We start from the raw sequence: 13,180 nt of genomic DNA, 5'->3' as shown, positions 1-13,180 counted from the left end.
GATAAGAATCAAAATATTTAATTAAAAACAACAAAAACAAACAAACAAACAAGTGTCAGAATTTAATACAGCAGATCCTCCTCTACATTCTTCAATAAAGTTTTCAGGATTTAACACTGTAGTCGGTCATATCTATTTGAATTTCCATTGTACCTTTTAAAACCTTAACATGGACCAATCACTAACCTGACAGGGAAAAAACAACCAGGTACGGTAAAGTCAAAAAATATTAATAGTAATAATAATATTCTCTGCAAAGGAGTGTATTGAATTTTGCTTAAAGTCTCTATATACAAATTTCAAACTTCTCTTTGCGGAAAAGCAGGACTACAAATCCAGAAGATGTATGCTAGGCTAGTAGTAATGCACCTTTTTAAGGACAGATGGATTGATATCTGTCCCTGTGGATGCTAAGCAAAAGACTCTTAAAACAATTTAGGACATAAATACCATCCCTTTCAGAAAGTCCTGCATGGTTTCCAGAATCTTGCTCTTGCCATGCATAGATACGTAGCTTTCTGCACACAAGAATTTATAACTTGGGATAGAAAAATGCCCACTGAGGTACAGAAGTCTAATTTCTGCAAGAGGTGTTTGCACCCAACAGTGATATTATAGAATAGATTAGCCAAAGATATCATTAAGACTTTAAGCCTCTTCTGTGCTTCAAAAAGTGAGTTAAGCAGATAGCAAAATTGCAGTAGACTGTCTGAATGCCTGATCTGGAAAACTATGTATTATTCTTTATTATGTAGGAACAGGATGAGGATAAGGAGTTATTTGGTAAGTAAGAAAATCTTGCTTTCCCTTTGATTTAGCCTGATTAAAAAAAAAAAAAAAAAAGTAAAAAAAGTAAAAAAACACACATTACAGATGTATATGATTCTTCAGAGTCAATTATGAACAGGTTTACCTGACCAACTTAGAAAACAGACCCGCAAAGAATAGGAGGAGGGCAGGTTCCTTCAAGGAGAAATATTGAAAGAAGAAAGAACAATCTATTGAGAAAGAGGGAAATGAAGACATAGATAGAAACAGTTGGCTGAGGGGAAAATAAGAGGTTAGTTTTACACTATCTAAAAGATGCAACTTAGAAGAAATAGAAAATCTGGAGGCAGATGCTGTGCTAGTTTTCAGCACTTGTAATTAACTAGAGCTACCACAATTACTTGTTTTCTTTTTATATTTATTTCTATGAGGACACAATCTCCATGTAGTCACCAGTAAATATTGACTTGAGGGACAACATTGCAAATTTCAAGCTTCTCTTTGAGATAACTAGGCACATGAATTAACAAAGTGTATGCTAAGCTACACCTTTTATAAAGGACAAGTGAACTGGCAGAAACAAATTACTCAAGCATGAGAGGAAAGCAGTTCTTTAATACAATCCTAAAGAAGGTGAATCATTAACACCATGAGTGGTGTCTTAACATTCTCCAGTTTGGAAACTTACAGCCTCAGTTCCTCACCCCTAGCCTTCCCCAGAAAACAATTACCTGTTCCTGCGCCTACCCAAGAATTAGCAGAGGGCCTCTGAGAGCTTCCAAGAAAGGACGGGCAGTAAGGTTCCTCTAAAGACCATCAGTTGGCTAAGGAAGCACCATCCCCACCGCTGTCCCAGCAGACAACCCACCAACCAACCAGATTGTTGCAGGTTTACTTACAGAAGGTTTTGGAGCAGGTGATTTGTTACTCTCTGGGGTCTTGGTTAACCATTCGTTGATACGACTGGAGACACCAACTTTCAGTCCAGCAGTTTCCTACAAAATAATAAAATCTGATGAGAAGACTTTCAGAATAGCTTTTGCCATATTTTTTCATGGTTTGGATTTAAAAACAAAGCCAAATCTGAGTTTAATACAGAAGTCCTCACTGAGGTTATGCCTAGCTAAGAGTTATCCTGTCTACTCAGAAGATATTGTCCCTATGAATTACACTGCTACCCTCTAGTTTTCAGTAATGATAAATGTGGTCTGACAGAATCATTTTAATTTTTGTGCTAACCCACAAATAAACCTTAGACACAAACCTGGTGTTTCTGTCATAACCCCAAACTCCAAGCAGAAAAAATCTTTAGCCTAAAAGAAGAAGGGGTACCAGTAAGCCTAGAATTTCATTTTGTTAAACTACTTTAAAAACAAAACAAAACAAAAAAAAAAACAACACATAATAGAAGAGTCAGCTGGCCTAAAATTTCTATCATTAAAATAAATCTTTAAAAACTTAGAACAAATTATTGAAATTTCTTGCCTATCTGTAAGTATCCTTCTTCAATCTATGGCTTGCTTTTTCAGCTATGATAAATCCTCCTCAGATCACATCAATTTACAGAAAGGAAATGTGGCTTTAAGAATTTATGTAGAATAGATGAACGTCTTACAAATGCTTCTATCCATGATCTATAATAGATCAGTAGCTTGTCTGTTTAATCCCACTCTGCCCCTAAAAAGAATCTTTCCCAACACAAAGAATTTCTTTGTACCCAGCTTGAATTAGCCAGATATATTTGTCTAAGATATCTGATGTGACTCTGGAATGTCTCATAAGTTAGCACAGTGTGTCACTAAATTCTTCCATTACACTGAGTACTGCAGCCATGCCATTTTGTGGGTTTCTGAGGATTTCAGGAACCTTTGTGATATTCTTCAGCAGTGATGTCAAGGAAAGCAGCCAGGCTTACTCATAAGAAAGTGAACTGCAAGATAACATCCATAATTCTTTATAATCACCATGTGAAATTAAATACATACCTTATTCGATGCTCCTGTCCCCCCAGAAGGTGATGAAAAAACATTCCCTTTCTCCCACATGCTCTTGATATTACGGACACCCTCAGCTGGAACAGGAAGGTCAGAGGCTGCTGGCTTAGCTGGTTTTGCAGCCTTTGTGCCCTGCAGAAGAATTGAGGCCAGTTGGTGGTTGGCATTAAAAGCTGGACTTGCAGGGTGGTTTGGCTCTGGGGAAGTGCTGAGGAATGCAGTAGCTCTAAGTTCTAGTAATGATCATGCACAGATGGATGTGCTCAAGAGATGACATTGAGACTCTCCCCTTCTTGATTTGCAGTTGGTCAGGCACCCTTGATACGACAGGCTATGGAAACTGCTTAGATTTTTGTATTTGTTACATTTCTAGAGCTCTTGGAAAACCACAGCTCTGCACACAACTGCTCCAAGGCTTTTTTTTGTACTCCTTCAAGTCACAACACTTGAATCCTGTAAGCAAGTCTCTTTCATGGACATAGCTATGGAAATCCTTATCCAGAGGCAGGAGAGAAAGGCTGCTCTGTCAACCAGCATCAGACTTACTCCATCTGCCCAAGACAAGTTAACCTCACAGCTTGGGATTCTAGAGGCAAATTTCAGCAATTGCAATATATTTGGAATTAGCTGGTTTTTTTGTTTGTTTGTTTGTTTTTAAGGAGGGGGGCTTTTTTGTTTTGTTTTATTGTTTTTTGGTTTTGTCAGTACGTCCCTTGTACGGTTACCAAAAACACTAGGCTAAACTCACTCTATTCTTTCTTTCCAAAACTCTTGTATGTTTTATGTAACACAGATTTGAAGGGAGTAGGAACCTGTATGAGCTATCAAGATAATATCACTTTTAATACTATTTTATTGCCATTACACTTGCAAATCCATGTCTACTATATTAACCAGTGGCTTTCACATTGTCTGTACTCACTGACTTATAAAAATAGTTTAAAAATGAGAAAACAAAAAACTACTTTTTCTTGAACTATGAAAGGAAAAAGCTCTCAATTCTGGCTTCAAAGCATATATATTTGACGGTTGTCAAAAACACCTATGGTTGAATTCTGTTTTTTTCCCCTCTTTTTCCTTTGTCATTTCTTAACTCCCTAATTCACTAAAGTATCTTTCTTTGTCCAGGATTTTCATTCTGAAGTGGCAGTCATCAACACAGGCCCAGTTCTTTGCTCTCAGAAATAAGCTGTTAATTTACCCTGAGCAAATCAGCTCAGGGTGATTATCAGCTCTCAGCTGAGAGAGAGGATGCAACTGCCACTCAAGACATGCTGACTGAATCCTTCAAGAGCTACTCCAGGCTTATAAAGCAGACAGTGTATTTTGTAGCACAAAAGGGAAGACATGAATCTGAGATTACGTTTAGAGTTATATATATATGGAGGTTGGTTATAGGCATGCCTCAAGCATTTTGCTTTTGGAGTCTCATTAGAAACAGCTTGTGGAAAAAAATCAAAACATTGACATTTTTAAACAGGGAAATAAAAGGTGATTATTAAAACCCCAAAGCCATTAGTAACTAAAGTCACGGTGACCTGGAATTAACTTACCACAACTGCACTAGTGTATTGCTCAAGTCTACTGTCAATCTTTGAGACAACTGCTGTCGTGTGGGTGGGTTTCATACCACTTTAGGGAGTAGAAAATAAAAAAAAAAAAAAAGGAGAGAGAGAAAGAAATTAATATTGCCTCCAGTTAAACACAGATGTTTCCATTGAATCTACAATCTGTTTTATTGTTTTACCTCTTCTGAGCGGATTTGTTCAAAAATTCTGCCCGTTCCTCTATCTAGAAGAGAAAGAGACAAGACCTGTAAGGTTAAAAGTAATACACATTCAGCCTGTATAAGGCCAGGCTAAATATCATTTTAAATGTCAAAAGGTCAGTTTGAAAGAGATGGATTCCAACAGAAATCACTGCAAACACATGCATAAGTTTTGTACTTAGGAAACTGTCATTCAACATATGCAGAAGGGTGGATATAATTTTCTGCATTAATGGTTGTATCCTGCTTATTTCTTCGGTGTTAATATTTGTAACAATAAATCAGCAATACAGAAAGGAGAAAAGGGAATAATTTTATCTTATTAAAGAGGTTGATATTCACAAAATCTCTGTCAAATTTCCCCTTATCTCCCACAAAAAAGCAAGTATATACCTCTAGAGGGAGACAGCAAATTTAATAAAGTTTTTTCTGAGCTGAGACATCAGACTAGGCCAAGTTTGGAGCTCAGCCATGTACCCTTCCCCATGTTTTTTCAAGACACCAACAACATCATCTGAGCTCCGAAAAAAAACATCAGACTGTACTCTGCTAATGTTCAGCAGGGTCATTGTTGAGCCAATATATACCAGCTGTTATTATAAAAAGTGGTATCTTACATTTCATCACTATTTTCTGCTCTGCATATAGAAAAATACTGTAATGCTTCCAGGGAAAAAGAATCATGAAGGTAAAAAGAATCATGAAGGTATCATAAGACTTATGCCAAATCTCTTGAAAATTTGGAAAAAAAAAAGAAAAAAAAGAAAGAAAAAAAAAAAGACTACATCCCCGAATAAATTTTTTAAGCATTTCATGATAGGGGAGTATTCTGTGTCAGGAATACTATAAACAATCAACTTCCTAACATGTCTTCCACATTACGTTGTTCCACTTCTTGTCTCAGGCTCTGTAGCGTCACTTAAGTGTTAAAAATACAGAAGCAGCTCCAGGGTACAGAAATGACTATTAATCAGCCTGGCTGGATTCCTGGGGATTCCCCAGTCTCAGTATGGGCTGCCCATTTTCAAGTCCCTTTAATAGTGACTGCTGCAGCGTTCATGCCTTCAAGCTAAGGCAATGACAGCTATTCCTTTAAATGGTCCTCCTTCATGCCCTTTAGCATTAAGGTTGTATGAGAATTTTTAATTGCACACCAACTCCATCAAAGAGCATGTATGTTTGTTTTATTTCTCCAGAACATATGAGCAAAAACTCAGGCAGTTCACTTCAGTGCAGAATTTGCCAAATAAGACCTCCAGTTAGTGTCACATCCAGCTTAAAAGAACCTCTAAAGCTCTAGCAAATGTATACAGTTTACAGAGCAATTTACATTAACAGTTTTAGTTGCCAATAAAAGATTTAAATGAAGTCCTAAGTAGAAAGATGGGCTTTGCTTGGATATGTACCAACTGTTTCAATTCACTCTCACAAGATGGCAGCAATACACCAGGCAGGAACTGAACAACACAGCAGTAGAGTGCATATCTACGGCTCTCTCTTCCTTTTCCATCCTCAACAGTTTGCACCTTAGTTTTGCCAGAAGGAAATATACTTAGCGTTGCCACAAAACAAGCAAGTTATTTGATTAAAAGTGACTAAACAAATCTACAATGCTAACGCAAAACACATCACCTCTCCTCAACTACAGTATAGTTCTATATATAGAAGAGTTTCCCACCGCACTGATTTCTGGATGGTAACCAGGAGTACTCAAAAAGATGCATTATATCAACAAGAGCTGTTGGTTTCTCCTGTTCTCTGCTTGGAGGGGCAATTCCCCCAACTATATCAGTGAAACCCTGGCTGGCAGTGAGGATAAACAATAAGGAACATCCCAAAGAGCCAGGGCTCAAGGTAACTATGCTATAACTCACTTAACAGCATCTTCTAGTTCAGATTAACACAGGTTCCACTTGAACTCGTACAAAAGGGACACATCTTAAAAGCTGTTTAAAAGAAGCTAACCACTAGACTCCATAGTCTTCCTACATTCATAAAGGAGAGGCATTTCTATACAGCACAAAAACCCAGCTGGCACAGGCACTGGGGGACAGGCCAGGGGAAAAGGGGGATGTGAGTTCTTGGGGCTGAAGTAAAAGGATGTGGAGTTATTCCTTACCCTCTGGAAACGGCAATGCTTTGAGCACTTGCTGTGGTGTCAGGAATAAGCTGGGGATTGTTCAGAATAGGAGGGTGGGGAAACAAACCAGAAAGTAAGTTAAACAGAAGAGCAATTAGGAAGCAGCCCTCAGAGCTGAACATGGTCTTCTTCCCATGGAAGCACGTGCCTCAGGGGGATGGATAACGCATTTTCTGCACATATAAGGATTTGTTTTATAGAGCATCTGCCTCAAAACTGTGCATTCAGCAAAGAGAATACATTGCATACACTTAGAGCAAACACACCTGTACACACAAATGTATTCAACATATAGGTCAAATACATTTAGACTGCACAGCAACATTTAAAGATTATTTATCTATCCACTGCACACCACACAAAGTCCATGCAAATAGTTCAAAATGTTTGGCACATACAGTAAACAATATTACAAAATAGATCTGTAAGACAAACAGAAAGCAAGGTGGTTATCAGAAAAAAGCAAGGTTATTTCCTCAGCTAGAAATCAAGAAATAAAAAGAACTTATTTTGCTATATTCTCTTTAAGAGAATCTTGTTAAATATCTTGGGATTATATTTTGTCAGCATGGAATACTCTCCAAAGCCTCTGACATAAAACACACATGTACTCCATCGAGTCAACCTGCCAGTGGCTAATTAAACTATGACCAGAGAGAAGAAACATAGGATTCCAGGCTGTACCTCTCCCACCTAACCTCAGTTGCTTGTAAGTTAAGCATTTAGTCCAAACTACTCATTTTAATTCCCTCCACAGTCAGTGGAGAAACAGAGGAGCTCACCTCACTCTAGGGAGTGTGGGCTTGCTTGTCCATCAAGGCTGACTCTTGCTCTCTCCTCACTCTCTCAGCTACTGAAGAAGTTACACTGCACAACAAAATCCTGAGACGGACACCTGTCCTTCTGCTGGTAACGTTAGATGAAATTAAACCCTTCTCCTTCTGCCTCAGAGAGCTGGCTCCTGCCTACAGGAATTAAGGCTGATAGCTCTGTGTCAGCTCAACAAGAGCATCCAGCCTTTTAACTGCATCCCTACAAGGCAGTAACATGCACCAGGGTCTCCGTCGCGCACAATGCTGAGAGGTGCTCTGCCTGATTCATGGCAGTAGCCATCAGTGGCAGTGGGCATAAATAAAAAACAAGCAGAGTCTCACAACTGATTGCAGCCTTACTCGACAGGGATAGCACACATAGGTGACAAGGAATAAGTTAAGCAAGATGCTACACAAATATATATATATAAATGTATATATATGCATTTATCCATATGCAGTATTATATAGACATTTTTGGTTTGCTGATTGTGCAAAAAAATGGTTGCTTATTAAAAATCCATTTAAAGTGTGGGAGTCATAAGTGCACTTCCTTCCATCTGTACATCTTCCAAGAACAGAAACGGAATGAAAAAGGAATGAGTTAATACACAGTTCGAGTCAATAACTTGGAAAACAAGCACCATCTAAATATTTCCAGTAACACTTGTTTCATGCACAGTTTTTAAATGATTCTTAGGAATTTTAAATTGTGTATTAGATATTAACAACAAAAAGTGTTCTAAACTGACGTAATGAAAATTATTTTCAGAAAAATGGGCCACGGGAGAGAGGGAAGAGGAAATATATAAAAAGACAGAAATCCCTTTATTATAATTTCACCTCATGCCTGACAGGTGGAAGAAGCTGGTGGAAATCCATTCTGAGTGGTAGTCCCTAGGAGTAAAGTGCCTTCTTCTGAGCCTCCCATGCTCTTTTGCTTCATTAAGCAAGCAGAGTTAGGCCTTTTCCTGCTGTCAGCAGCATCTGTGCAGAGTAAGCCAATTTATGCCAGTTTACCTGGCAGACTAGGGTGCTGCTAACAGCAGCAAAAAAGGGAAAAAAAAGCATTACAAATCCTGTCCTTAGTCCTTTGTTTTCCATCTGCCACAAGAGTAGCTCATCTCCTAGAAAGCACTGATTGTGTGTAGTCTAATTCTCTCCAGTCAGTGCTCCAGTTCTCCAGTATTGAGCAATAACGAGATAGGAACAGACAGGTCTTTAAGGAAAAAGTAAAAATAAAAATCTCAAGCCCTGAAAAGTCCTGCTTCAGTCTTAGCTGTCAGCGTCACCTTGTGGGGAGAGCTGGTTGCCACATCAGCCCATGCTTCCCTGGAGATGTCTGCAGCAAAAGCAGGAGATATCCTGCCCCTTTCCGCCTGCTATTGCTTCCTCCCTTCAGTACCTAACTGCTTTTGTATTTCTGTAGTGGGGGAGCTCACCCCCACCGACAGAGGAGAATCAGTACCAAAATACCCTGTTTACTCCTGATGAAATTTAGGAACAGTTGCTCAAGATGTCAAGATCACTCCTTCCCAAATAAAATATGAGTAATGAAACTGGCTAAAAGGCAAAACCAATAAAGACTGGGCAGAAAATCTCATTCTTTTACTGTAGTACCATTTGTGTGAACTAAACTAGGGAGAGCACGAGGTAGAATGGGATGGGAGAGCAGCAAAGGCTGTTCCAGAGAGTCTTTCCTTTTTTAAAATAAATAAATAAATAAACAAACAAACAGCAACAAGAGAGTGAGCAGAGGCAGGACAGAGGTTTGGTACTGCAGCTACAGCCCATGGGGACTCCACCAGCCCTAAGAAATTCAAACTGCTTTGTCCTTGATCTGGGTATGAATCTAGCCTTTATCAGCTTTGTATCCTTCCTCCTTACTGTCCCCTCTGAAAGGACCCAGCCCTTGTGCTCTCACTGGAAGGACTCCATGTTGCACAGGCTGCAGGCTTTCCAGTGCCACTTGTAACTCCCCTAAAATTAATTGGCAAAAAGTCCTGGATGTACCATGTCAGTCAACACTAGCTCTTCTTTCTTATTTCATTCTCTTCAAATTCAGTTTCCTTGCTTCTGGAGACAGTGGAGCTCTCTTCTGTCCCACATCTCAGATTCCCATTTTGACCACAACAGCAAACCACCATGGTGCCCTCTGTGGTTCTGGTGAAATAGTGTCTCAGGTTTGGGGGAAATACTTTATTTAACGGCTAAAACAATAGTTGTTGTCCAACACCTTGTAGCCTATGATCTATTACAGGCCAAACTAAATAACCACAGTACTTCTTTTTAAATATACATGTATATATTATGTCTGTTTATATACATATATGTATTTACATCTGTGCATCCATGAGCTAAGTAATACATGGAGATGAGTTGTACATCTTGGTTTCTAAATTCTGAGTCTGCACATCATGCTCGTCCATGCTCTGCCTGATGGATAAATGCAGTGTCCATAAGATGATAATATGTGACACTATTTTCAGTTTATTTCCCTTCTTTCCTTTGTTGTTGTGGTCCCCCTGGTAAAAAACATGCCCTGCTCTCTTCATCTAAATCACTCCCAGGAACTTCTTTTTCTTCCCTAAAGCTTATCACATCAGAAAAACAAGGAAGGAGAAAAAGATGCTTTGCCAGATTGTGATTTAGAAGACAATGTGCACATGCATCATAGTCTTTTAATACTGAGCCTTCCTTTTTCATCATCAATTCCAACTGCCCATTGACAACTGAGTATATTTCTCACATGATTCATGACATATCTAACTAGATGATACATTCATCAAGGGAGAAAATATGTGCCAGATGCTTTACCAGTCAAAAGATAACTTGGTCACTATATAATAGCCTAGTGAGAGAACTGTATACCAAACAGGCTAGGCCAACATGACAATTCTGTCCAAACAAAAGGTGACAATAGATATTGTCTTCTAAACACTGGAACTGACATCAGTTTTTTAAAACTAGATTATTCCCTCCTCAGCTACTGACCACAGAAGGCCAAGAAACATTTTAGGGCATGAAGTTTTGACAGTATTATATGTATGCTCTAGCCACCCACAGACACCAGACTGAAATATCTACAGTATCACCAATTTCTCAGAGAGATAGACTGAGAGAAAGGGGAAAAAATATGTACAGAGTTGCATAGATTAGTTTTTGTAACAACAACAAAAAAAAACCTTCTACTTAACAAGTCATAAAACCAGCAGCAATTATCATCATAAAAAAATCAGACCTCAAATGCTTAACAACATTTGGAAAATGCCAGCTTTCCTCTAAAAATACACTTAGTAGCATCAGTCCAAAAGCTCTCTGAAACCTATTAATCTCCTGCCAAATCCACTGTTTTGTCCCACTCTCCCCAAAATTATGATCTATATCTTGCTATTATGCATACTCAAGTATAATTTCCTTTCTTATGAGTCATCTGTGAACTAAAGCTCCAAGTGTATGTCATAAAAGGCATCTCAACAGACAGAAGGAAGAAAAAGAAGCCCTCTCAGGAGGACTATGAAGAAGCTGTACAATTATACTATCTGTTCTTGACATAATGTTTTGCAACCAAAATGGCAGGTTTATCTAACAGATGGGAGTTGGGAAGCAACTTGGCAATCTTTGTTTACAGCTGTATGTATTCTGTCCTCAAATTTCAGGTTCAGATGTGTGTGAGGAGTCAAAGCCAAGTCTAGCCAAAAGCATTTGGCCACTGTATTACCTGGAACAGGACCCAAAGCAGTATAGGGTTGAAGCTGAAAGAGCAAGCTGTGTGCGCAGAAATGTCATTCTGAACAAATGCAGCTTGTCACCCATGACACACACTGCTTAATCCTATGGAGATCCCCTTCACAACCCAACATAAACTCCTACCTGACAATGTCCTGCCTGGTTCTTTTTCTTGCTAGTGCCCACTAAGTGGTCTTTTTTGACAGACATTTTGGATTCTTACCTGACCAATGCCTCAAAAGGAAAAAAAGGAAAGGATAGGTGAATATGAGTAACAGATCTGTACTTTTAGCTTGAGCTGAGGAATTGACTAGACTAAATATCAGAACAAAATTCCCAATGATTTCAGAGAGGCCAGGATTTCTCTTCCATGCCGAAAGGTCATTTAATTGATTTATCTGACATCGGAAATAATATAGGCCACAGAAGACCATTTAGAAATTCCTGCAGCAAGAGAAGGGGTTTTGTTGTTGTTAATGTTGTTGTTTTTAATATCATGTAAGAAAAAATCTAGCCCAGTGTTTCTAGATGTTGTTTTGGAGGGTTTAGACATAAGCTAGAACTACTATATGGGACAGTTTCAATTAATGATGATTAGGCTGAATATACTTAAAGACAAAGTAATTTGGCAAGGAAGAAGGTAATTGTGGAAGAAGAGAGTGAAATTGTGAAAGAAGAGAATGTTCTATTCATGATCTTTTCTGCTCCAGTTCACAAAGCAGTCCTATAATAAATTAACATTGAAAATCAGCACAGTATGGCAACTCTAAGTATCCTTCTTCTTGAATCTTTTTGGACATTCTTGACCAACAACAGGTAAATACCACGCTAGACTACTTTAGAAAGGGTCTCTAATGTTCAGTCATCCAAATGAATGAAGTCGTTCAGCTGAAGGTTTTAGGCAAAGGTCTATTTCAGAACATTGGCTCAGGCCTGATATCAAGTATTTCTACAATGCTTTGGTGTTTGGCAATTGGTTTGAACTGCAACCCCCTTTACTTCTTCTATACTTTATGGAAGTTAGTGGGGAGGTTACCTTGAGAGATGAACCTTTAGGACTGAAGCATTTAAATGGTTTCTTTTCTTCAGATACACCATCTTCCGGCACCTTTTGACGTTTCTCAGCAGCTTCAGCCCTTCTCCTTTCAATTTCTTCCTTCATCCTCCTCTTTTCCTCCTAAACAAATAATAAAGGTTATTTCTCCTTGCAGAAACTACATCACCATTACAGGGCTTTGTAGTCCTGCAAAAATTTAGCGCACTTTCTAAAAAAAGGTTTTTATGCTAGCCAAAATAGTTCGGGGACTTATATGAAAGCTAGTAACATACTGATGTCAATTCATCATATTATTAAATAAGTGAGGAAGACAGCTATTCCATTACTTTAGTGACTCCTCACAGGGAGGTCAGCAGCCTTATTGCCATGTAGTGTTGCTTAAAGAGAGTATTAACTCATTCATAAAAATGCTGTTTCATTAAGAACTGGATTTCAGAAGCCTAATGTCATTTTTTTGTAGCTGTACACACATTTAAAAACATTTTGGAAGAACACTTAAATGTGCTCTGAGTCTGCGTATTAATGCAAACAGGTTTACAAGAGAACCAGTCAATCAAACAGGTTGCACAGACTCTAGTTTGTCTAAACAGATGTAAGAAACAGAAACTCCCATGGTCTCATTTTGTTTCCCAGATTCAGTTTCTCTGTACCCTCATGTATCACCTTTGTATTGTACTTTTCTCCATCTGCTCTGACACTTGTGCCAAGGTTAATACTTCACATGGAAAATTCAATAGATGCCCAAAAAGTGAAGAGGAAGTGCTTATAATTTTCCCTCCAGAGACACAACTTGAGTTTTAACTTCATAAGCTACAAGTCAAACCAGAAGCCCTCCAAGGACAACCACTGTGAGCGCTGGTTAGCAAGGTCTGTTCTTATACAGCAAGTCACTGGGCAATCTCAGCATCTATT

At 38.6% G+C, this 13,180-nt stretch overlaps 1 protein-coding gene across 46 annotated transcripts in view; it reads right to left on the bottom strand.

Moving 5' to 3' along the window:
- The window catches only part of CALD1 (caldesmon 1), a 194,219-nt gene that overhangs the window by 4,170 nt on the left and 176,869 nt on the right, over positions 1 to 13,180 (bottom strand). For all 46 annotated transcript variants that reach the window (XM_040563282.1, XM_040563554.1, XM_040563229.1 and 43 more), the window contains 5 exons: positions 12,248 to 12,388; positions 4,510 to 4,553; positions 4,316 to 4,394; positions 2,754 to 2,894; positions 1,668 to 1,763 (listed from right to left, as the gene is read on the bottom strand). In XM_040563282.1, coding sequence (XP_040419216.1) covers positions 1,668 to 1,763; positions 2,754 to 2,894; positions 4,316 to 4,394; positions 4,510 to 4,553; positions 12,248 to 12,388 — 501 coding nt within the window. The remainder of the gene's footprint in view (positions 1 to 1,667; positions 1,764 to 2,753; positions 2,895 to 4,315; positions 4,395 to 4,509; positions 4,554 to 12,247; positions 12,389 to 13,180) is intronic.

The sequence above is a fragment of the Cygnus olor genome, chromosome 1, assembly GCF_009769625.2.
Source record: "Cygnus olor isolate bCygOlo1 chromosome 1, bCygOlo1.pri.v2, whole genome shotgun sequence".
NCBI classification, from domain to species: Eukaryota; Metazoa; Chordata; class Aves; order Anseriformes; family Anatidae; genus Cygnus; species Cygnus olor.
This window is presented reverse-complemented; position numbering and strand designations above follow the sequence as displayed.